Here is a 26865-nt window from a genome sequence, read left to right as displayed (position 1 = left end):
CCCTTGTCCCCAAAATTCAGTTCAAAACCTTGTCTGCTTCCCTCATTATGCATCTCACTGGAACATCAGTCCCAGCATGTTTCAGTTGTTGACGTTACCATAGCTACAGATCTCAGCTTCCTGAGTACTGCTGCCAGTGCCTCACAAATGAGAACTCACTTCCCACACAGAGGTAACAATGTGTAGAGCTGGATGAACACTGCAGACCAAGCAGCATCAGAGAAGCAGGGAGGTTGACGTTTCGGGCCTGGACCCTTCTTCAGAAATGGGGGAGGGGAAGGGTGTTCTGAAATAAATAGGGAGAGAGGGGGAGGCAGACAGAAGATGGATAGAGGAGAAGAGAGGTGGAGAGGAGACAGATCGGTCAAAGAGGCAGGGATGGAGCTAGTAAGGGTGAGTGTAGTTGGGGAGGTAGGTCAGGTCAAGGGGCGGGATGAGGTTAGGAGGTAGGAGATGGGGATGGGGCTTGAGGTGGCGGGAGGGGATAGGTGGGAGGAAGGACAGGTTAGGGAGGCGGGGACAAGCTGGGCTGTGTTGGGATACAGTAGTGGGAGGGGAGATTTTGAAGCTTGTGAAGTCCACATTGATACCCTTGGGCTGCAGGGTTCCCACCGGAATATGAGTTTCTGTTCCTGCAACCTTCGGGTAGCATTGTTGTGGCTCTGCAGGAGGCCCAGGATGGACATGTCATCTAAGGAATGGCAGGGGGAGTTAAAATGGTTCACAACTGGGACGTGCAGTTGTTTAGTGCGAACAGAGTGTAAGTGTTCTGCAAAGCAGTCCCGAAGCCTGTGCTTGGTTTCCCCGATGTAGAGGAGGCCACAATGGGTATAGCGGATGCGGTATATCACATTAGCAAATGTGCAGGTCAATATCTGCTTGATGTGGAAAGTTTTCTTGGGACCTGGGATGGGGGTGAGGGAGGAGGAGTAGGGGCAGGTATAGCACTTCCTGTGGTTGCAGGGAAAAATGCCGGGTGAGGTGGGGCTGGAGGGGAGTGTGGAGCGGACAAGGGAGTCACGGAGAGAGTGGTCCCTCCGGAAAGCAGATAAGGGTGGGGAGGGAAAAATGTCTTTGGTGGTGGGGTCGGATTGCAGATGGCGGAAGTATTGGAGGATGATGCGTTGGATCCGGAGCTTGGTGGGGTGGCATGTGAGGACGAGGGGGATTCTTTTTTGGTTGTTACTGCGGGGACGGGGTATGAGGGATGAGTTGCGGAAAATGCAGGAGACATGGCTGAGGGCGTTCTCGACCTCTGTGGGGTAGGAAGTTGCGGTCCGTGATAAACAAGGATACCTGAGATGTATGGGAGTGGAATGCCTCATTCTGGGAGCAGATGCGGTGGAGGAGAAGGAATTGGGAATAGGGGATGGAATTTTTGCAGGAAGGTGGGTGGGAGGAGGTGTATCGTCGGTAGCTGTGGGAGTCGGTGGGCTTGAAATGGTTATCGGTTTCTAGCTGGTTGCCTGAGATGGTGACAGAGAGGTCCAGGAAGGTGAAGGATGTGTTGGAGATGGTCCACGTGAACTTAAGGTTGGGGTGGAAGGTGTTGGTGAAGTGGATGAACTGTTCGAGCTCCTCATTGGAGCATGAGGCGCTGTCGATACAGTCATCAATGTCATGGAGGAAGAGATGGGGTTTAGGGCCAGTGTAGGTGTGGAAGAGGGATTGTTTCACATAACCTACAAAGAGGCAGGCATAGCTTGAGCCCATGCGGGTACCCATGGCCACCCCCTTTGTCTGTAGGATGTGGGAGAAATTGAAAGAGAAGTTGTTGAGTGTGAGGATGAGTTCGGCAGAGTGGGTAAGGGTGTCAGTGGAGAGGGACTGGTCGGGTTTGCAGGACAGGAAGAAGCAGAATGCCTTTAGGCTATCTGTTTGGGGAATGCAGGTGTATAGGGGCTGGACGTCCATGGTGAAAATGAGGTATTGGGGACCAGGGAACTGGAAATTCTGGAGGAGGTGGAGGGCGTAGCTGGCGTCACGGACATGGGTTCCTGGACCAAAGGGGAGAAAATGGAGTCTGGATAGGTGGAGATAAGTTTGGTGAGGCAGGGCCAGGTGGAGACCATGGGTCAACCAGGGCAGTCAGATTTGTGGATTTTGGGAAGGAGGTAGAAGCGGGTGGCGCGGGGCTGGGGAACAGTGAGGTTGGAGGCTGTGGGTGGGAGGTCACCTGAGGTGGTGAGGTTGTGGATGGCTCGGGAAATGATGGTTTGGTGCTCGGGGTTGGGGCCATGATCGAGGGGCTGATAGGAGGTGGTGCCGGAGAGTTGGCGTCTGGCCTCGGCAATGTAGAGGTCAGTATGCCATACTACAACTGTGCCTTCCTTGTCTGCGGGCTTTATGATGAGCTTGGGGTTGGAGCAGAGGTTGCAGAGGAAGCAGAGGTTGCCGAGGGCTGCACGTTCTGCGGGGGAGAGGTTGGAGTGGGTGAGATGGGTGGAGAGGTTGAGATTAATGTCACAATGGCAGTTGGAGATGAAGAGTTTGAGGGAGGGTAGGAGGCCCATATATCAGCCTTTGAGCAACCCATTCATTTCTCTAATCATTTTACACTATGTCCGTTTGCTTGCAACTCAGGTAATAATCCAATAATTATTACCTTTGAGGCTCTGCTCTTTAAATTGATAGCAATTCCATGTACTTCCTATGCAGAATCCTCGTCTTGCTTATATCTTTGGTACCTACATGGACCACAAGTGACTGGATCCTCCCCTGCACTCTATATTATTTATCTTTAAAACAATAAGAGCAGATAGCCTGTGTTGGATGCTGAATGATTTCACTTCTAAATGTATTTTGGATCTTCAAGAATGAGTAAACTGTGGTTACAATGAATTGTGAATGTTGACAGGCACCTTTTGCAGCTATTAAAACAGTAAACAAAGAAGAGTACTGCAGCCAATAGCTCTTTTTTCTTACAGACCAAACTGTTCTTATGTATCAAACCCTTATCTTGAAACAATGGAAGAAGATGTTTTATATCACTTTGACCTTGGGACGAAAACACACAATCTCCATGCCATGTTTGGTGATGTCAAGGTAAGCTCTCACAATGATACCTGGGCTGAATTTACTGGAAAGGGAGGAAGTCCGTATATCAGGTCCCAACTTGGTTTATGTGACGGCAATGGCAGCTCAGGATGTAGAAGTGGATTTCGTCTTCAGCATTTAATTAGTGGTTATCAGGCATGGGAGCTGATTAAAAGTAGATGCAGAGTAGAAAGAAGTTTCTGGTGGCTCAGATCAGGTACCATGCTTAAATGGAGGGTAGCCTTCACAGCAAAATCATCATACATATAGTGTATTGGAGGAGGCGCTAAACAGGGGAGCTGGCGAGAAACAGCTTCAGTTAGAGGAAGAGTGGCTACAAAGTTTAATATTGCTTCCATGAATGTGCTCCTGAAGGCACTAGGAGGCATTTTATTCCCAAACATCAGGAGGAATAAACCAGAAAGCCTCATAATGAAGGCCTGGCAATATGGCTACAGAGGAAGCCAGCAGCCTACAGAGTGGTTACATAAACATAACTTGGTGCAGCCTAGCTAGATGCATGAAATTCATAACAGCAAGCTGATAGCCCTGGATGATATGAATGGAGCCAACGAAATGTTATACCAGATTGTCAACCAATGCATTGGGTATGACTGTGCCCCAGCATCCTCAGTGAAATGCAGGGTAGTCTCATAGGAAAGCCCCTGGTCAGTCAGAGTTGATGCTGCATGATACAAGGCTACCATGCTGAAGTGGACCTTGTGTTAATTTGCTAAGTGCAAATTGCATTGAGTCTTTTGGGGAGCTTTTCACCAGAAGGCCTAGTGAGATTTCTTGATGTATCTCACCAAATGAACCTTGTTAAATACCCAATCCACATCCCTCATGCCTGATATGTGCCCCATTCTAACATGTACCATTCCTGGAACAATCCACCACTCACTGGGTAAATGCCAATCGGCCATAATTCCTGGTGCCTACTCTATATTTAAATATTGCTTGAACCTGGATGAGCACAGGCATTTGAAATCTGCTGTTCTGGGTCAAGGTCAAAATCTGAACATTTTGATGAAGGGCAAGATGGTGCAGCTGTCCAACCTGGAAGTCCTTGGTACAGCTACCTAGAATTCAAGCCCACCGACTCCCACAGCTACCTAGAATACACCTCCTCCCACCCACCCTCCTGCAAAAATTCCATCCCCTATTCCCAATTCCTCCGCCTCCGCCGCATCTGCTCCCAAGATAAGACATTCCACTCCCGCACATCCCAGATGTCCAAGTTCTTTAAGGACCGCAACTTTCCCCCCACGGTGATCGAGAACGCCCTTGACCGCGTCTCCCGCATTTCCCGCAACACATCCCTCACACCCCGCCCCCGCCACAACCGCCCCAAGAGGATCCCCCTCGTTCTCACACACCACCCTACCAACCTCCGGATACAACGCATCATCCTCCGACACTTCCGCCATTTACAATCCGACCCCACCACCCAAGACATTTTTCCATCCCCTCCCCTGTCTGCTTTCTGGAGAGACCACTCTCTCCGTGACTCCCTTGTTCGCTCCACACTGCCCTCCAACCCCACCACACCCGGCACCTTCCCCTGCAACCGCAGGAAATGCTACACTTGTCCCCACACCTCCTCCCTCACCCCCATCCCAGGCCCCAAGATGACATTCCACATTAAGCAGAGGTTCACCTGCACATCTGCCAATGTGGTATACTGCATCCACTGTACCCGGTGCGGCTTCCTCTACATTGGGGAAACCAAGCGGAGGCTTGGGGACCGCTTTGCAGAACACCTCCGCTCAGTTCGCAACAAACAACTGCACCTCCCAGTCGCAAACCATTTCCACTCCCCCTCCCATTCTCTTGATGACATGTCCATCATGGGCCTCCTGCACTGCCACAATGATGCCACCCGAAGGTTGCAGGAACAGCAACTCATATTCCGCCTGGGAACCCTGCAGCCATATGGTATCAATGTGGACTTCACCAGTTTCAAAATCTCCCCTTCCCCTACTGCATCCCTAAACCAGCCCAGTTCATCCCCTCCCCCCACTGCACCACACAACCAGCCCAGCTCTTCCCCCCCACCCACTGCATCCCAAAACCAGTCCAACCTGTCTCTGCCTCCCTAACCGGTTCTTCCTCTCACCCATCCCTTCCTCCCACCCCAAGCCGCACCCCCAGCTACCTACTAACCTCATCCCAACTCCTTGACCTGTCCATCTTCCCTGGACTGACCTATCCCCTCCCTACCTCCCCACGTACACTCTCTCCACCTATCTTCTTTACTCTCCATCTTCGGTCCGCCTCCCCCTCTCTCCCTATTTATTCCAGTTCCCTCCCCCCATCCCCCTCTCTGATGAAGGGTCTAGGCCCGAAACGTCAGCTTTTGTGCTCCTGAGATGCTGCTTGGCCTGCTGTGTTCACCCAGCCTCACATTTTATTATCTTATAGTCCTTGGTTGAGTGTGGTGCATGGGAGAGAAGCCCTCTACCCAGAGCACTAGCAGAGCAGGCTGTGTGATCAGACTCTGGTAGCCCAGGTTAGTGTCGTCCCACAGATGCCACAAAATGGCAGCAACTCAAGAAGAAGGACAATGACCTTCTCTGTTCTATAAAGTAAGTGCCACACTCTTCTCTCTGCCACCACATACTCACTATATATCTGCTACTATTTCCATCTACCAACGTCCATGCTCTACCACTCTTGCTGTTGCATACAACATCTTCACTCAATTTGTATTGCAAACAGTGAACATTGAAAGACTGGAGTTGGTTTGTCAGTTCTTGCTGTATTGACAGAAATGGAGATGGAAGCAACAGAGCTCTTCCAGAGTTTGTACCTTCATGGAAAAGGCCGTGATACCTTCCAATAAGTAGCTAACTAAGTTTAATCCATGGCCAGTATTGAACATGGAGGCCCAGGTGAAGGATAAGACACATTAAAGCAGTTGATTACCCCCTGCAACAGGGGAATCCCGTAATGGATCCCAATGCCAGTGCTGTCATTGCTTGACTAACATGATCCTCTTGTATATGACAGCTTTACCAACTTGATGTATCGATCACAATAGATTGCTGACTGGGAACTAACAGATATCTGCAAATGAGCATTGACATCATCCTGAGGTGCCAAGAGTGAGAGCCACCTCCACCACTATTGACCCCAATGGATAGTCACCATATCTCATTTACCTCATATTCTCCTCAGCATTTAGTACAGCTCTGATACATTGCCTGGATAGATATCATTTTTGTTGTCACTGTAGTGTTTTCTCCATGAATTAAGTTCTATTATGATAAATGCTTTCAGCTGGGTAGCATCTTCAATGGTCATGAGCCACATTTGTGGTCCCCTATCCCCTCCTCATCCATGTACCCTTTTCCATTAATGCTGCTCCTCTGTGCGTTGCTGCCATACCCCCTGTAGCATCAGAGCTTTATTCCTCCTCCTCATTTTCTTACTTCCCTTCTTTCTCTTTCTCTCTCTCTTACTTGCTTTCCTTCCTGCCAGTCCCCTTTGATGGAGCATTGGAGGCTTGAGGACTGACCTTATAGAAGTTTATAAAATCATGAGGAGCATGGATAGGATGAGTAGCCAAGGTGTTCTCCCCAGGGTAGAGGTGTCTAAATGTAGAGGGTTTAAGGTGAGAGGCGAAAGATTTTAAAGGAATCTAAGAGGCAACATTTTTATGCAGAGGGTGGTGTGTGTATGGAAAATGTTGCCAGAGAAGGTGATGGAAACTGGTACAATTATGACATTTAAGTGGAATCAGGATGAGTATATGAATAGGTAGGGTTGAAAGGGATATGGGCAAAATCCTAGCAAATGTGTCTAGATTAATTTGGGATACCTGGCTGGTATGGATGAGTTGGACCGAAGGGTCCATTTCCGTGCTATACAAACCCATTGATAAGAAAACATTTGCATCTCAGTATCTCTCAACCCTGTAATTCTGTTGAGGAGTTGGAGAGATATTTCCAACAGATCACTGATCTGTGCAGCCCCTTTGCAATACTTCTAGATTTTTTCACTCTATAATGCTTCGCAGCCTCTTATGTTGCAAGGCAATTGCTCTCAATGACTATCTTCCTCAGCTACCACACACCTACTGCTGAACTGTTGTGTTTTTATAGCTGGCATGCTGACAAAGATTCTGTGGATTCCCGTGCCCTGTGTGAAATATGAAATCTTAAAATAGTAGATAGTTGACATATTAAAAGGCTCAGTATCCTGCCTGCCACTGCTGTGCGCATTTTCAAATCCATGGCCCAACTGCTTCCAGGAAATCTTCCTCAGGGAAGGAACATGCCAGTGCTTTGCTTCAAATTTCCCCACAATTCTACAGGCCACCCCATTGCCCCTGGCGGTTATTGTTTTGATATTCAGAAGTGAGGTTTCTGTAGATTTACGGACGACCAGCAATGCCAAGTATTGGCAAGACATGTTTACGATGAAAACAACCTGTACCACGCCATGATTATTATAGAATTTATGTTTGCGGAATTAAAGATAAAATAACACAATTGTTACTTTTTTGTGGCAGTTTGTATGTGTAGGAGGAAGTTCGTCGCGAATGAAAGCCTTCAGTCAGTACATGAATGAGCTGTTGGGACTTGGGCATGCCACTGACTACATACCCAATATATGTGCACACACTGACCGTTACAGTATGTACAAAGTGGGGCCTGTTCTTGCAGTCAGTGTAAGTAACTACAAAATGGATGTAATTATGCTGATGGATTTATTTAGACCGTTACATTACTTAGGGCAATTAAAAAGGTATATGGCAATTTTGTGGAATTTGAAATCTTCTACTTTTCTGATGTGAAATAATTGAGGAATATCTCTCCATTTGATACTCATTTTCATAATTATTTTCTAAAACAAAACATTATTTTGATATTCAGGAGTAAAATTGTATTAGATCTTCTAGATGACCGCAATGCCCAAGTTTTGGCATGAAATGTTTATGATGAAAACAACATTCAATGTATGATTTTGAAGGTGGAAGTAGTTCATAGAATTGTGTGGAATCAAAGTATGATTTATTTGGTATTTGTGCATTTTGGCACATGAAGATAAACTGCAGCTTTTTTTTTTCCATGGACGTAAACACTGATTTGGTTTCATGCTGATTCGTAATTCTATGAACTAAGCTTTCTGTTACCTAGCTGTTCACATTTTAGGGAGTTTGTTTGCTACTGGCATTACCTTCCTGTCAATTTTATTTGCTTCATTAGCACTATCACTGTCTTACCCTTAGTTATTCTTGAAATAAGGGTAAAATGCATTGAAGGATGCTCCTGGACGAAGACATCAACCCTTTTTAGCAATGCTTCATACACTGGATAGCCTAATTTAGAAGACCATACGCTGCTCCCTTTAAGCTGGCTGGCCCATAGCATGGGAGAAATCTCCCAGTTATGGTCAAAGACAGCATAGATATAGGTAAAGAATAAGAATTACCTTCTCCAATATACTCATCATCAGTTATAACACAGCACTGAGTTACATACTGACATCAATTTCTGTGCATATTGGAAGAAAGCCTGAATGATTACCCCCAACACTAAAGCTGAATCATTAGTTTAAGTTGCTTTGCTGATCTTTATATTCTTCAGCGTTTTTTTCCATTTATCCCATGGAAATGTAGATTCATATCACTACTGTGTCTCCTTGGCCCAGATATTCCAACCAATGTCAGAAATTTGCCCCTGATTGAGTAAAACTTATGTGCTTGACTTTAGATGAGTCCTCTGCAGGAGATTTCTCAACAGTGGACCCTTGTGAATAATTTCCAGATAATTCTGTTTGCTTTAGAAAAGTAATGGAAAAGGATAAGCCTGCCATAAAAGTTTTTAATTGAAGGAGAATAAATTTTAATGGTATGAGAGAAGTACTTTCAAAAATTGATTGGAGCAGACTGTTTGCAGGTAAAGGGACATCTGAAAAGTAGGAGGCTTTCAGAAGTGTGATAACGAGTGTTCAGATGCACTCTGCTGCTGTTACAGTGAAAGGTAAGACTGGTAGTATTGGAGAACAATGAATGAATAAAGATATCGAGATTTTAGCCAAGAATCAAAATGTATCATAGATTAGATATGAACAACTGGGTTCAAATGATTCTCTTCAAAAGTAGAATGAGTGTAGAGGCATTCTTAAGAGGAAGTTCAGAAAGGCAATGAGAGGATATGAGATAACCTTGGCAAGTAAGGTCAAGGATAATCCAAAGAGATTATACGAGTACATTAAGAGCAAGACAGCAACTAGAGAAAGAATAGGACACCCCATAAATCAAAAAGGTCATCTTTGTGTTGAAGATCAGGAGATGGGTGAGATAGTAAATGAATATTTCACATTGGTTTTTACTATGGAGCAAGAAGTAGAGGCAAGAGAACTCAAATAAATATTGCTGTTTGAAAACAGTTCACATTACTGAAGAGGAAGTGTTGGAGGTCTTAGAAAGTATTAAGGTGGATACATCTCCAGGACTGACGTGTATGCCCCAAGACTTTGTGGGAATTTAGAGAGGACATTGCAGGGGCCTTTGCAGAAATATTTGTATCATCTATAAATACGGGTGAGGTACTGAATGAATGGAGAGTAGCTAATGTTGTACCTTTGTTTACGAGGCGATGTAAGGAGAAGCCTGGGAAAATAGACCTCTGAGTCTGACTTTGATGGTGGGTAAATTGTTGGAAATGATCTGAGAGGTAGGATTTATATGCGATTGGAGAAGCAAGGAATGATTAGGGATAATCAGCATGGTTTTGTGTGAGGGAAATCATGTCTCACAAACTTGATTGAATTTTTTGAAGAAATAACCAAGGGGATTGATGAGGGCAGAACGATAGACATTATTTATTTACGATTTATTTATTTAGGCTTTAGTAATGCCTTTGACAAAGTTCTGCATGGTAGACTAATTAGTAACATTAGATCATATGGGATTCAAGGTGAGCTTGCCAATTGGATACAGCATTAACCTAACGCCAGGAGGTACAGTGAAGGTGGAGAGTTGTTTTTAGACTGGAGATGTGTGACCAGTAATGTTCCACAGGGATCAGTGTTGGGTCCACTTTTTTTGTTATTTAAATAAATGATTTAGATGAGAATATGGAAAGCATGGTTCGTAAGTTTGCAGATTGGTGGTATCATGGACAATGAAGAAAATTATCTATCATTACTAAGAAATCTTGATCTCGGTCAATGGGGTGAAGAGAGGCAAATGGAGTTTAATTTAGATAAATGTGAGGCATTGTGTTTCGGTAAAACAAACAAAGGCAAGACTTATACAATTAGAAGTAGGGCTTTGGGTAGTATTGTAGAACAGAGACCTAGAAGTTCAGATACATAATTCTTTAGAGTTTGCAGTTCTGGTCACTACACTACAAGAATGGTGTGGAGAGTTTGGAGAGGGCACAGAAACAGTTTATCAGGATATTGCCTGGTTTGGAGGGCATTAGCTATGAGGAGAAGTTGGACAAACTTGGTTTGTTTTCACTTGAATATCAAAGGATGAGGAGCGCCCTGATAGAAGTTTACAAAATTATGAGAGGCATGGACGGAATATGTAGTTGGAGTCTTTTTGTCAGGGCAGAAATGTCAATTATTTGGGGGCAAAGGTGTAAGGTAAGATGAGGTAAATTCAAAGGAGATGAGAGAGCCAAGTTATTTTTGGCACAGAGTGCCTAGAATACGCTAGCAGAGGACGGGATGGAGGGGTTACAATAGCAACATTTCAGCGGCAGATATATGAATAGTCAGGGAATAGAGGGGCACCGACCATGTAGAGGCAAAAGGTTTTTAGACTAGAAAGATATCATGTGTCGGCAGTGTTCGTGGGCTGAAGGGCTGTTCCTCAACCATGTTGATATTTGTTCTTTGTTATTTTGTTAATGAATGATAGCCAGCCTCATATAGTAATGGTATCTGGAAGGCCAGAACTCTTCCGAGGGTTTGGAATTGATATTCCTCCATTTCAGCCTGCATTAGAAAACAATGTCCTAACAGATATGGTAAATCCGGAAAGGCAAGGAGCAGTCAATCTCTCAATGTGGGGCTTTACCTGATTAGACTACTGGCACCTTTCTGTGTGCTTTCAAGCCCCTAAAACATGACTGTTGCCAAGTTGTAGCAAGTTCTTTATACATGGCAAAGTGTAATTTGGCCCGATGGAGAGAGAATTTGCTTACATAAACTATGTGGATTTCTCAGTAATATGGTTGTTGACTTATTTGCTGATCAGTTTTGATGCATTTCAGATACTGAAGTAGACCAATAAAAACATTTTGGAGCTGCAAGAACTGCAGATGCTAGAGTCAGAGACAATATAGTCCAGAGCTGGAGGAGCACAGCAGGTCAGGTAGCACCAGAGGAGCAGAAAAGTTGATGTTTTGGTTTGGACCCCTTCTGTGCAAAAATACAGCTCCACATTATATTGTAATAAAAAATCTTGCTCATGCCTGTAGACTCTTCCCCTTTCAGTTCTCCTGCAGCTCAATTCCAATTTTGTTTTGAGATTGTTTCTAGAGTAAAGACACATTACAAATCCAAACCCTATAAGTCATACACGTCTGAAATTTCTGATAGAGGCGGACGTTATGATTTGACAAAATGGGATTACACAATATTTATAACCAATACACATAATTGTATATATAATATATATATTATCTACACATAGAGTAATACAGCACAGAAACAGACCCTTTGGTCCTACCAGTCCACGCCAACCATAATCCCAAACTGAACTAGTCCTACCTGCCTGCACTTGGGAAATGTGAAGAAAATGTATGTAATTTTGAATTTCTGTTCTTTTTCAGCATGGCATGGGAATTCCCTCAATATCAATCATGTTACATGAGCTCATCAAGTTGCTCTATCATGCCAAGTGCACTGATGTTATTGCCTTTCGTATTGGAACCTCAGGTGGAATAGGTACAGTATCTTGGTATTTGGGATGGGGACAGTTAGCTCAGTTGATTGGATCGCTGCTGAGTGATGCTGATAGTATGGCTTAGTTCCCACACCGGCTGAGGTTACCGTTAAGGACTGTCCTTCTCAACTTCTCCCTTTGCGTGTGATGTGGTGACTCTCAGATTAGACCAACACCAATCATCTCTCTCTCTATATATATGTTCTAAAGACAGAGCAACCATATGGTCTGGAAGGACTGTGATGACTTTATTGGAGATCATACTGCCAGAGCTATTTTCATGAAATGAGGAAACAGGAGATGATAAGCATTTATTGCAAAGCTAAAAAACGGTGACAAATTTAGAAGTTACTAAATTCAGACTGGGTAGAAAAATAGACCAGCGTAGGTGAGACAGTTTCTGGTCAGAAATCACACGCTGGAAAATTAAGATTAAGAATTAGTAAGATTAATTCTAAACACTACAGCTAGTAAGAGAGAGAAGATGAGCTGGGACAAAGTTGCCTTAAACCTTAAGTAATATATCAGAACTTAAGTAATACTAAAGTATCTTAAGTATTATATCACAACAGCTGGATATTTCTCCATTATTGCCCAATGCAATAGCACTACAAAGTTGGAGGGTGCCGTTGTATCACAGAATCACAGATGTATTCCAACACAAAAAGGAACCATTCAGGCCAACACAGGTCTGTGCCAGCTCTCTGAATTAGCATTGTTCTTGGTGCTATTTTCTTACATTCTCCCTGACAGTTTGCACATGACCTAGTTAACGCTAATGTACACCAACAATAAGAGATATGGGAAATTGAACAGAAAAGATTAAGGAATGTGACAGTGAATGGCTGTGTAGTGTACGCAACAAAGAATTCCATGTGGCATTTCCAGACTGGGAGATATCTAGAACATAAATTAACAGCTACAGCACCCAACATACTGCTCAGGCAGTTTACCAAATATTACTGGAAGATTAAATGCAAGGATATATTGTATACATAGTTTACCTACATTTGAATATCTACAGTAGGCCCAGAGTGGGGACTCCTGGCCTGGGGAGCAGAACCAGGGTCTCCTGGTCGCAGTAGGCCCAGAGCAGGGGCTCCTGGTTATTGGTGAGGCAACAGCAGATCCAGGGACTCCTGTTGCAGGGCGAGTATGGGTTCAGCGTGTGACCTCGATGGCAGCATTGGCGACCAGATAGCACATCATTAGACATGACTCCTATGTTGGTTGGTCCAGTGCAGGCGGTAGAGGAGGAGTGGCAGCGCAGATGTTGCTGATGGACTGACTCAGGAGTCATGATGAAGGCAGCGGAATGAAGATAGACTTTCTTTCAGTTAAATCTCTTCTTGAACTATTCAAAATGGTGCTGGATTGCAGTGACAATTGAAGCTTTTCACTGTATTTTATTGTATCATTCACTGTAAAATGCAAGTGACTGTAAATCAATGTTCATTCATGCCTAGCTATTGCATTTGAAGTCACAAGGAAATGAATTAGAATTTTTCCATGATGAACATTGACCAATGTTTCACTGTTAAGGGACTGCCACAAAATATTGCAGAGCCCATAAGAACTTTTAAGGGAGTTAAATGACTACTTATATAAAAAAAATGAAAAGGCATGGTAATGAAATAAGAGTATGAGATCAGGGGTTGCAAAAAAACAGCAGCACACAGTCTTGTATTTCTACTTGTAATCCTCCATTGATTTTGTGTAAATGCCTTGCATTTACACAGATTTCTGGCATTGTTATGAAAATCTACTAGTTTGGAGTTTGCATTTTTTTTTGTCTGTCACGCTAACATCCAAAATGTCAACATCACATTTTTGATAAGAAATGGATTTCAAAACATGTTGCTGAATGTCTGTGCTGATTAAATCTGTCTGATTTTGAAATACAGTAATATCCATATAGTACAATGCTGGGATAGATAAACTAAACTTATATTGACTACATTGATATGGAACAGTGTGTACTGAGGGCATGAGTCGGCTACATGTAAGACATGTTTGACTATACATTTCCAAGCAGATCTGAGAAAGGAAAGGGTCAAGACATATGCATGAATAAAAATTAGTGGATGTCACAAAGCTGTAAAAAGGTAGCCAAAGGAAAATGAATGGTGAGGGAAAATCAGGATCATAAGGGCAATCTTGTTAAGGAGGTGTATAGACTGTAGCTGAGATGATCATATTTATTTTGGCACTTTCATCAGAAGAGGATGTTCCAATGTCACCAGAAAGGAGAAAAGTATAAGGATTGCATAAAATGAAAGTAGATAAAGCAAAGTACTTCAATTGTTGGCAGTGCTACAAGTAGAAAAATCACCTGGTATATGGGGATACTGCCCTGTTTGCCAAAGGAATTATGGTGTAAAAAACAGAGACAGTCGTGATAGCACAGTTCTGAAGGGTTGTATATTGAAATTAAAATAGTTTGCCTTATGGACTCATGTCCCCTGTACATAGTGTTACACATCAATGTAAATTTAGTTTGTGTTATGTTGATAAGTGATATACACTCAGGAATGCAGTGATCTGAATATCTTGTTACTCTAAACTAACATGGAGAATTTTAATATAGAATCCCAGGGACTGGATCGGTTGTGTCCCCAGAAATTTGTGGTCAGCTAGAGAAGTGATTGCTGGGCTCGTTGCTGAGATGCTTATAGCATGCATAGCCATGGGTAAGATGCGAGAAAACTGGAGGATGGCTAATTATTTAAGAAAGATGATAAGGAATAGCTGGGGAACTATAGATCAGTGAGCATGACATCAGTGATGGGTAAGTTAGTGGAGGGGCTTCTGAAAGACAGGATTTACATGTATTTGGAAAGGCAAGGACTGATTAAGGACAGTCAACATGGCTTTGTGCGTGGGAAATTGTATCTCACTAACTTGATTGAGTTTTTTGAAGAAGTGATGAAGAGGTTTGATGAAGACAGAATGGTGGACATTGTCTTTATGGACTTCACCTGGCTAGCAAGGTTATATCACATTGAGACCACGGAGAGCTAGCCATTTGGATACAAAATTGGCTTGAAGGTAGGAGGTAGAGGATGTGGTGGAGTGTTGTTTTTCATGCTAAAGGCTTTTGCCCAGAGGTATGCTGCAAGCATTAGTACCTGGGCGACTGCTTTTGTCATTATATAAATGATTTAGATGTAAATTTGGGAATGGTCAATAGGTTTACAGATGACACCAAAATAGGTGGCTTAGTAGACAGTGAAGAAGGTTATCTCAGAGTACAATGGGACCATGATCAGATGGGTGGATGGGCCAAGGAGTGGCTGATGGAGTTTAATTTAGATAGTTATGAGATATTGTATTTTAGTGAGGCAAACCAGGGCAGGATTTATATAGTTAATGATAGCATCCTGGGAAGTGTTGCTGAACAAAGAGACCTTGGAGTGTAGGTTCATAGTTCCTTGAAGGTAGCTTCAGAGGTAGATAGAGTGATGAAGAAAACCTTTGGCAGGCTGGCCTTCATTGATCAGCCCATTGAGTGTAGAGGTTGGGATGCCATGTTGCGGCTGTACAGAACAATAGTTAGGCCACTGTTGGAATACTGCATTCAGTTCTGGTTTCCCTGTGATAAGAAAGATGCAGTGAAACTTGGAAGAGTTCAGAAAAGATTTACAAGGATGTTGCTGGGATTGGAGGGTTTGAGCTATAGGGAGTGGCTAAGTAGGGTGGGGCTATTTTTCTAGAACATCGGAGGCTGAGGGGTGACTTCATAGAGGCTTATAAATTAATAGGGGCACAGATAGGGTGAATAACTAAGGTCTTTTACCCAAGATAGGGGAGTCTAGACGGCATAGATTTAAGGTGAGAGGAGAAAGATATAAAAGGGACCAAAGGGGCAGCTTTTTCCGCAGAGGGTGGTGCATGTATGGAGTGAACTGCCAGAGGAAGCGGTTGTACAATTACAATATTTAAAAGGCATCTGAATGGGTACATCAATAGGAGGTGTTTAAACGCTGATCCAAAATGCTGGCAAATGGTACTAGATTAATTTAGGATATCTGGTCGGCATGGATGAATTGAATTGAAGAGTCTGTTTCCGTGCTGCATATCTCTATGACTGTATGGTTGCAAATGTTTTTCAAAAAGCAGTGGGAGGGGTTAAGCCAGTGATTGCAGACAAATTAGCCTAAGATCAACGTTGAGCAATAGAGATCATAATTTGTAACAAAATTAAATTTTGCTTGGAAAAGCTTTGGTTAGTAAATGATAATCAGCTTAGCAATGTTAAAGGAAAGTTATATCTTTACTGAAATAATAGATAGTCAATAAGGAATTTTGGTTAATATGTATGTAAACTTGCAAAAGACATTCAATAAATTGGCCCAAAAGGACATTTTACCGTCATTGAAGATGATGTGATTAATGGGGCAATGGCAGTGTGGATATAGAACTGATTACCAAAGCAAAGATTAATAGTGAATAGTAATTTTTCAAAATAAAACAAACTTAAAAAGTGTATCCCCAAAGGTCAGTTTTGGAACTGATCTTTCAAATTTAAAGGAATGACATCGACTTGGGTAGATACAGCATAACAGCATTTATAAATGACATTCATTATATTGGATTTCAATTTTTGTTTTCTTTTGCATTTCTCAGGCTTGCATCCAGGCACAGTTGTGATCAGCAAAGTCTCAGTCGATGCTTGCTTCCAACCACACTTTGAACAGAATGTAATGGGGACGATCAAGCTTTACTCCACAGAACTAAATGAAGGTTTGGTTCAGGAACTGCTGACCTGCAGCAAAGAAACCAACCAGTTTGACACCATTATTGGTACAACTCTGTGCACCTCTGATTTCTATGAAGGTAGGGCAAATATTCATAATGTATCCTTGAATGTATCACAGTTTTATTTTAAGCAAACTAATAGTCTATGAATGAGTCTCAATGACAGAATGCCATTGTCGAAAGAAAATATGAATGATCAGTTTAATGTATAAATCTCAGATCACAAATTCACTGGTTAGGCTTCAGCAGGAGTATCATGGGAAATTCTGTTAATCAAACTTCAGGAAAGTAATTGGAAAGTAATCTTAGAAAGAGTTCAGAGAAGGATTACTAAGATGCTACCAGGGAGGAGGATTACTAAGATGCTACCAGAGACAAGGAGACTCCGTTATGTGGAGAAGTTGGGAAAACTACGACTTTTTATTTGGAAGAAGAAATTAAGAGTTTACTTCATAGCGTGTTTTGAGATGCTGAGAGATATCGATCAAGCAGATGGAAATTGCAGAACTCTGGCAAGAGGTCAATAACTAGAAATACTTCAACTCATTGACCATAAGACATAGGAGTGGAAAAAGGCCATTCGCCCCATCAATTCCACTCCGCCATTTAAATCATTTCAACACCACTTCCCGCCTAACGGAAACAACTTCCCAGCGTCCACCCCTTCTAAACCATACATTATCTTGTAAGTTTCTATTAGATCTCCACTCAACCTTCTAAACTCTAATGAGTACAATCCCAGGATCCTTAGCCATTCATCATACGTTAAACCTACCATCCCAGGGATCATCCGTGTGAATCTCCGCTGGACACGCGCCAGGGCTAGTATGTCCTTCCTGAGGTGTGGGGCTAGGAAGTTGTTTCCGTTAGGCGGGGAGACTAGGACCCGTGGGCACAGCCTTAAAATTAGAGGGGGTAGATTTAAAACGGAAATGAGACGACATTTCTTCAGCCAGAGAGTGGTGGGCTTGTGGAATTCATTGCCACGGAGTGCAGTGGAGGCCAGGACGTTAGATGCCTTAAAGGCAGAGATCGACAAATTCTTGATCTCACAAGGAATCAAGGGCTACGGGGAGAGTGCAGGGAAGTGGTGTTGAAATGCCCATCAGCCATGATTTAAATGGCGGAGTGGACTTGATGGACCGGATAGCCTTACTTCCACTCCTATGTCTTATGGTCTAATATCATTTGCTCAGAATAAGGTGAATAGGTTGAAACAACATTTTGAACCTTTGGAATATGAGCAATTCCGATCAGTTTGGAAAGCATGATAAATTTCTCGATTCATCTCAAGTCTGTACTTATGATGCCAAAATAATTCATCTTACTTTCAGATGTTGTAACTTTAGCTGATTATGATATTGTTTGGATATTAGCATCAGAAGTGATGCAATAGATTATAGTGATAGTCGTGGAAATTGTTTTGGAAAATTATGAAATGAAAATCAGAAATATTATTCCTTAGAAAATTTCAGGGCATCTGTTATTCATTTGTAACTGTAATACAGAGCTAGGAGGAGTATGCATATTGGGGGGTATTTTTAAAAATTATAAACCCAGACTTTCTGATGGCAAGATAGTCATTTCTGCAGGGTGCGTGGCAATTGTACATCAAAGTCTGTAGAATGCTTGATGTAACAGACAGCAAATTCCTTGGGTAATTGCAGATTCCGGTGGGAAATTCTCCTATGCTTGATACCCTCTGGAAGTATCCATTTGAATTTGAAAGTTTGCTGCTGTAAAGTACGTAATAATGTAAGACATAATTGGGGTGGCCTGGTGGCTCAGTGGTTAGCACTGCAGCCTCACAGCGCCAGGGACCCAGGTTCAATTCTTGCCTCGGGCAACTGTCTGTGTGGAGTTTGTACATTCTCCCCGTGTCTGCATGGGGTTCCTCCAGGTGCTCCGGTTTCCTCCCACAGTCCAAAGATGTGCAGGCTAGGTGGATTGGCCATGCTAAATTGCCCATAGTGTTCATGGGTGTGTGGGTTATAGGGGAATGGGTCTGGTTGGGATGCTGTAAGGGGCAGTGTGGACTTGTTGGGCCAAAGGGCCTGTTTCCACACTGTAGGGAATCTAATCTAAATAAGTTAGACAACTTAAAACCTAGTCTCACTCCTGGGTAATTAGTAGATTGATCTCCTCCCAACATACCACAGGCCCCAAACTTGATCTCCCCTGACCCCTCAACCCCCTCCCTGACCAGTCACTTTTTTTCTTAGGATACAACACCTCCTGGTCCCCTGCAACCACGTGTCCCTCCATGACCAGACCCAAAACCCCTTTCCCCCTGAACCTGATACCTCCTCACTTGCACTGGACACTACATAGCCCCTTGCTGACCACTGAATTTGATGCCCCACAAAACACTAAAAATTGCCTGACCGCACAGCCCACTCCAAATGCTCCATCATTGACCTGGTCCGCTCCACATCTTGAACCCTGATATCATACACATCAAGGTAGACCCTGCTTATCTAGTACGCTACCTCTGACAACCTGACATCCCAATCCCTACAACTTGGCACACTACCCAATTTGCACCCTATCCTCTTGGCACCTTAGACAGCAGCTTCCAAACCCACAACCATTTCCACCTAGAAGGACAAGGGCAGCTGATACAAAGGAATACTGCCCTCTGCAAGTTCCCCTCCATGTCACTTGTCATCCTGATTTGGAAATATATTGCTGAACCTTCAGTGTCATTTGATCAAATCCTGAAATTCCCTCCCTGTTGGCATTGTGGAGGTACCTGGAGCACATGGACTATAGCTGTTCAAGAGGACAACTCTCCATCACCTTCTCAAGGGCAGGTAATCACTCAGCCAGTGATGCCCACATCCCACGAGTGAATTAAAAAAGAGCTTTTTAAAATGCTGCTGGGAAGGCTGGCACAATGCCCTGTGAAGGCATCAGGTTATTTGCCATTGCTTTCCCACTGCTGTACCTGGTCAGACAGGTAAAGTGGCAAATGGCCCACCATCCAGAGCTCAATTATGTTAAATGTTAAAACATTGAATGGATTAATACATGAAACATGTTTGTCAACTCCAGCTACATTTCATGCATTTATTTGCACATACGTAATGTTTGCACAGTGAACATGCTTATGCATCGAACACTGACCAAAAGCACAGCAGTGATATTTATAAGGACCTGTGGAACGAGGGTAACACTGCTGCATCTGTGTCAAGTATGTATGGCAACGCAATCTCATGATTGTCATAAAAGTGGAATGGTTGGTCTTGATCTGGGATGGGAAGGGTGTTAGATCACAGCAAGCATCCCTTTTAGATGTAATGAGTTGCTCATTGAGCTGGTGTGGCATTTTCAACAATTAGATGCTGTGGTGAAGTGATAGAAGATACAGTGCTGCAGCTTGGAACAATCTGAGGGACCCTTCGGTACAGAGTGTGCTACATCATCCTGCAGGCTGTGCCCTCACAATTGTAGGAGGCAGCAAGGTGACATGAATAGATGCTGAGGAGCTGGGAGAACTGAAACAATCAGAGCAGAAGGATGAGGATAATGAACCGGAGGAAGCTCTCCTTGTGGTGACAGCTCAGCTACATCCGGCACTACAAGATAGTCAGAGCCCAGTTGAAGTTACCTGTGATTAGTATATTGCCCGTGCTACATGCTTCTGTTAGCTTCTTACTTATACCATACCTTACACTAAAGCTACATTTTAGTAGCCAAACACTCCAATCAATGCCTGCTGCTCTTTGCTGTTTCTTAGCTTCACCAAAACAGATACCACACTTTTTCCTTCTGATCTGTGACCCTCCCTTACTGATCCCATCGCTTATTATTAGCACAGCTCCACTTCCTTTCTAAACAAATATTGCTGAATATTCAGATCCCAGTACTGGTCACCATGCAGTAATGTTTCTGTAATGGCAATCAGATAATAACCTGTATCTCTATTTGTGCCTTGAGGTCATCTATCTTATTGTGAATGCTATGTGCATTCAGATGGAATGCCCTAACATTGTCTTTTTGACATAATGACACTTTCAGAACAGATGATTGGCTTTATTTTTCCCGTCTTCTACTCTCCCCAACATCTGTGAGTTGCTATTACCAAATTTACTTCCTTTCAATTTCAGGTGCCCTCATGTTCCCATTGCCCTAACAATCTAGTTTAAACCCACCCCAAGAGCACTCACAAATTTCCCTGCAAGAATCAGTCCTAGGGAAAGTACAACCCATTTAGTTGTAGAGGTCCCACCTGCAGAGAACCCGTCCCAATTCCTCAGAAATCTAATGCTTTCCTTTCTATACTTATTCTCTGGCCATGTATCCACCTTGTTCATATCCTCCCAAGATGGCAGAGGAGTAGTACTCTTCAGCCACAGCTTGTCTGCTCCTTGCATTCTTCACTTTGTGTTTTTATTTCCTTCGTCTTCTTGATGATTTCATGAACTCCCATCCTCAACACGGACTTTGACTCATGGTCTCAGCACGGATTCAGCATGGCAGCCTTGCAATGGCTTTTATTTCTTTACTTTTCTAATTTTTTTTCCTCCCCTAAGAATTTGCACTTAAGAATCTGTACCTAGATACCTTTGTACCTAATAGGGCACCATAAATGATGACTTGTAAACTTTTCACTGTACTCATTTGAGTACATGTGACAATAAAGCTAACAATTTATCAATCTTCCCATTCTTATGTTCACTAGCACATGACACTGGGAGTAATCCTGAAATTGTTGTTCTTTAGAACCTACCTTTTAATTTTCTTTCTGACCCTCTGTAGGCTGCCTTCAGAACCTATTCCCAAAGCGGACCACAACTTCTGGCTGATCCCTCTTGTCCAGAAGCAAGTCTTGCAGTTGCTCAGTGACATCCTTGACTCTGGCAGCAAGAAAGCAACACCATCCTGGAGTCACGTTCTTGCCACGGAACCATCTATCTAATCACCTGATTATAAAATCTCTTAATATTACTCTTCCATTCTTCTTCCTCTTCTCCTGTACAGCTGAGTCACTGTGGTGCCACGGGCTTGGCTCTGGCTGCACTCCCTTGAGAGAGTGTTGCCCTCACCAGTTTTTAAAATGGAACAATATTAATTAGCAAGATTGACTTAGGGGAATCCTGTACTGCCTGCTGGTTTTCTTAGACTGCATGATAGCTCTCGATACTAGTTAGTTTCTAATCTAAAGTGTGACCATCTTCCTATACTAGGGGATTTCAACTTCCCCAACATAAATTGGGATAGTTAGTGTTAAGGGTTTAGAGGTGGGTGGGGTTTGAAGGAAAGGGAGGATTTCTTGACATGTACCCAGGAAGTTTTTTTGTATCTAGGCCCAAAATGTCAAGCTTTCCTGCTCCTCTGATGCAGCTTGGCCTGCCTAGTTCTTCCAGCTCTACACCTTGTTATCTCAGATTTTCCAGCATCTGCAGTTCCAACTATGTCTGGTTCTAGGAAAAGAAGCCAGACAAGTGTTCGATGTAGCAGTGTGAGATCATTTTAGTGATAGCGATCACAACACAGAATGGTTCAATTTGTTCTGGACAAGGAGAAACATGCCCTGCAAGAGACAACTTTTGATGGGTGGAGGGGGGTTATGCAAGAGAGGAGGAGGAGACAGTACAATAAAGCTGGATCTGGCCACTGTAGGCTGCGAACTCCTTGAGAGTAAGCCTACAGCAGAGCTGTGTTGGAGGGTGGGGAGTTTGGGTTTGGGGATAGGCATTCAAAACGGAGCCAGAAAAGTACAGGTCTAACATGTACCCTTCAGAGAGAAATGTAGGAACATTGATGTTCAGAGAACTCTGGATGTCTAGGACAATTCAGGATTGGATGAGAAAGAGGAGAAAGACTTTTAGCAAGCTCAAAGGGAGCAATTCAGCTGTGGCTCTAGAGGAATATAGGAAATGTGGGGGAAAACTTAAAAAAGCAGTTAGAAGAACAAAAAGGGGACATGAGAAAGGACTTGCGAACGGGATTAGGGAGAATCCCAAGATATTTTATAAATAAATCACAGTGAAGAGGTTAACCAGGGAAAGAATAGGATTCTTTATGGGGCAATGTGTGTGTGAAGCTGCAGGATATTGGAAGGGTGTTGGATGAATAGTTCTGTTCGGTCTTCACTCTGGAAAAGGAGAACGTGGGCACAAAATTCAGCAAAAGCAACTGTGAGGAACTTGCACAGTTTGACATAAGAAATGGAGAGGTATTGGAGGCTCTGTCAGGCTTAAAAAAAGACAAATCTCTGGCCCAGATGAATTGCATGCCAAGCTACTGTGAGAGGCAAGGCAGGAAATTGGAAGCACTCTGACAAATTTTTAATTCCTCTCTGGCTACAGTGAGAGGGGAGAAGAGCCAGAGGACTGAAGGATAGCTAATGTGATTCCAATTTTTATGAAGGGTGGGAGAGATGAAACAGGAAATTATAGACTGGTGAGTCTCATAACAATAGTAGGGAAACTATTAGAGAAAATTCCGAAGGAGCTATTTCATACCCGCTTGGAAAGCATGGGTTATTTAGGGATAATCAGCATGGCCTTGTCAGAGAGAGGTCATGCCTAGCAAATGTTTTAGAGTTTTTTGAACATGTGATCAAGTGTGTGGATGAGGGAAGTTCAGTTGATGAAGGGCAAGACTTATACAATAAATAGTGGGGCTCTGGGTAGTGTTTTAGAACAGAGAGACCAAGGGGTCTAGGTACATAATAGTTTGAAATTTGTGTCATAGGTAGACAGGGTGGTTAAGAAGGTGTTTAGCACGCTTGCCTTCATTACTCAGACCTGTGAATATAGGAGTTGGGACGTCATGTTGCGGTTGTACAGGTCATTGGTGAGACCTCTTCTGGAGTACTGTGTGCAGTTCTGGTTGCCCTGCTATAGGAAGGATATTATTAATTGGAGAGAGTTCAGAAAATATTTACCAGGATGTTTCCAGAAATAGAGTGTTTGTATTATAAAAATAGACTGGATTGGCTGGGACCTTTTTCACTGGAGCGTAGGAGATTGTGGGATGACTTTATAAGGGTTTAAAAAATTAGGAGGGGCATAAATAAGGTGAATAGCAAAGGCTTTTTCCCTTGGATGGGGGAGTTCAAAACTAGGGGCATATTTTGAACGTGAGAGGGAAAGTTTTAATCAGGACGTGAGGGTCAATGTTTTTATGCAGAGAGTGGTTCATGTGTGGAATGAAATGCCAGAGAGATTGGTGGATGGAGATATGGTTAAAACATTTATAAGATATTTTAATAAGTGCACGAATAGGAAAGGCTTGATGGCAAATGGGCCAAATGCAGGTACTTGGGATTAGATTAATTTGGGAACATGGTTGGTGTGGATGAGATGGTCCAAAGGGTCTGTTTCCATGCTGCATGACTCTGACTGTCTATGAGTTCATATGGGTTTTAGCAAAGATTTTGACAAGATCCCATATGAGAGACTGATTGAGAAGGTTAAAGCACATAGAATTGTGAGAAATGTGGGAAGATGGATTGGAAACTGGCTTGGTAATAGAACACAAAGGGAAGAGTAGAAGGCTATTTGAGTGACCAGGGGCTGATGTCCAGTGGTGTACCACAAGGATCAGCACCAACTTATTGTTTGTTATATACATAAATGATATAAATGAAAATGTGGGGGGAATGTTAAGCAACACTGCAGATGACACCAAGATTGAATGAAGTTGGCTGTAGATTACAGGAAGACATAGATGGGTTACACAGATGGTGATGTCCTTTGGACAAAGAAACAAGGTGAGGGAGCATTTAACGAATGACAGGACACTGGGTAGCTTAGCAGAACAGATCCCTGAAGTCAGCAGAGCACGTGAATAGGATAGCCAGGGCAGCATGTGGTATCTTTCATCAGTCGTGGTATAGAGTGTAAGAGCAAGGAGGTAATGGAGTTATACAGTGCGTTGGTCTGACCACAGCTGAAGTACTGTGGTCAATTGAATTGAATCATTTATTGTTATGTGTAGTCAATGTAAAAATACAGAGAAAAATGCATACCTTTTCCATACATACATGGCACCATTCATATTAACTTAGCATAAGATAACAAAAAAAAGATATGTTAAGAGAGTCCAACTTTGTTTTCCATTGCCGCAGTCCTACTCCGTGCTTTCCAGCCCTCCCCATGCCTCTGCCAGTGTCCCACTCGGTGCTTTCCAGCCCTCCCCATGCCTCTGCCAGTGTCCCACTCGGTGCTTTCTAGCCCTCCCCATGCCTCTGCCAGAGTCCCACTCCGTGCTTTGCAGCCCTCACCGTGCCTCCACCAGTGTCCCACTCCATGCTTTCTAGGCCTCGCCATGCCTCCACTAGTGTCCCACTCCGTGATTTCCAGCCCTCAGCGTGCCTCCGCTGGTGTCCCACTCTGTGATTTCCAGCCGTCGCCATGCCTCCACCAGTGTCCCATTTTGTGCTTTCTAGCCCTCACCATGCCTCTGCCAGTGTCCCACTCATGCTTTCCAGCCCTCGCCATGCCTCCACCAGAGTCCACTCTCAGCTGCCTCACTGACTTGCTTTCGCTACTGCTGCCTTACTGGTCTGCTCTCGCCGGCCCAGTTGTGATCCACCACCATCCCTTCAGTCCACGTTCAATCTGCCATTGCTACAGGACACAACCAGCACTTTCAGCTGCTGCCACATGGTTCCTGTTCACAAGGCAAGAAACCTTATAACCTTTTAAAAAATGTTTGGATGAACACTTCAAATATCCTAACATTCAAAGACATGGGACAAGTGCAGGAAATTTGGATTAGAACACTTTTAGTGATAGTTATGACAGTGCAAACTCAATGGGCTAAAGGGCCTTTTCTGCCCTGAATGATTCTATACATGTAATCCATGTTAGACCCCAGCCTCATGGATGCACAACAGTTACTGTTCAAGTTACAAAACAATATTGTAGGATGTACATTTCACTTGGCCCTTCTGACTAGCCACCCAGTAACTCTAAAAACTATTTATTACCCATTGAAGTAGTATGCAGTATGAAAATGTAACAAGGTATTTCTCAGAAAAAAAGGAAAACACTATTCAGAATTAAACACAAGCTAAGTACCCATCTTTAACCTCAAAAATTAGAAATACTCACCAGACCTACTCACCAATCAGCTGTTTTCCTTGCGCTCATGGTGACACACAGAATTGGTTTCACTACAGACAAGCATCGCAATCTGCATTCCCCCCACACTGGAGACTTTATCACTTGGAGTAAATCGCTCCCACTACATCTGACTGGGCAACTTAATCTGACCATGCACTTTGATCAATCCTTATACGGAGACCTTTAACGAACGGCTTGTTTTTTTTAACCTTCCTGTTATGGAAAATCAAGATCTAATTCAGGCAGGGAATCTCAGGTATTTGATAGATAAATGCTTCTGTCAGGTAGCTGGCTGTATAAGTAGGCTATTTTTACTTCCTCAAAGCCTATTGGTTTATTGCAATAGATTTACCACTGAATTCCCATTTTGAACCAAATTCTCAGTTACTCACTCGGGCTGTGTGTTCAGCTAAGTCTCCCTCACTGACCAATGAGTGGTCAAAATGTACTTAATTCAGTAACAATCCAAAAGTGCACATCAAATACCCCTTAAATACATTGAGAATTTGACTGTTATACCAAGGAAGATGTCCATATTAAGAAATCAATTATTTTTTGCAGGTCAAGCCCGTTTAGATGGTGCGTTCTGCAACTATACCTATGAGGACAAGATGAAATACTTGAAGCGTGCCTATGATGCTGGGGTTCGCAACATTGAAATGGAGTCCTCTATTTTCGCAGCTATGTGCAATCGAAGCGGCCTACCAGGTAATCACGTACACATGCAAGACTTTGCATGGACCTGCTGTACTTTCTTTACAAAATTGATTAATATTTTTTATATCATCTCATTATAGATTTTGAACATTTTAAATAGGAGCTGTGTGGTTTATATTTCAGTTTTGTGCTGTTTTAATGATCATGTATAGTGTTCTTGTCCTTTCTATCTGGAACTTACCTATGTTCTCTCAAAAATGTTAGCGGACTTTCCTCTTAAGGCAAATATTTAGCATTTGTTAAGCCAGTTCAACTTGATTTTCTTCATGGGCTGAATAAAGTGAGAAACATTTGTGATGAAGAGCTTCATACTTTAAAGCTCAATGGAAAAACCTAGCACTGTTGGATCTGACAGAGTACAAT

The 26865-nt window shown here is 43.2% G+C and overlaps 1 protein-coding gene across 9 annotated transcripts in view; it reads left to right on the top strand.

The window, feature by feature from the left end:
• LOC125466806 (uridine phosphorylase 1) overlaps positions 1–26865 on the top strand; it is a 159828-nt gene that overhangs the window by 49577 nt on the left and 83386 nt on the right. For 6 of the 9 annotated variants that reach the window (XM_059641356.1, XM_059641333.1, XM_059641328.1 and 3 more), the window contains 5 exons: positions 2928–3045; positions 7553–7711; positions 11835–11949; positions 16574–16783; positions 26347–26493. In XM_059641356.1, the coding sequence (XP_059497339.1) occupies positions 2928–3045; positions 7553–7711; positions 11835–11949; positions 16574–16783; positions 26347–26493 (749 nt within the window). The remainder of the gene's footprint in view (positions 1–2927; positions 3046–7552; positions 7712–11834; positions 11950–16573; positions 16784–26346; positions 26494–26865) is intronic. The other 3 variants (XM_059641370.1, XM_059641377.1, XM_059641361.1) reach the window with 2 other exon arrangements.

This window comes from Stegostoma tigrinum, chromosome 2, assembly GCF_030684315.1.
Source record: "Stegostoma tigrinum isolate sSteTig4 chromosome 2, sSteTig4.hap1, whole genome shotgun sequence".
NCBI classification, from domain to species: domain Eukaryota; kingdom Metazoa; phylum Chordata; class Chondrichthyes; order Orectolobiformes; family Stegostomatidae; genus Stegostoma; species Stegostoma tigrinum.
This window is presented reverse-complemented; position numbering and strand designations above follow the sequence as displayed.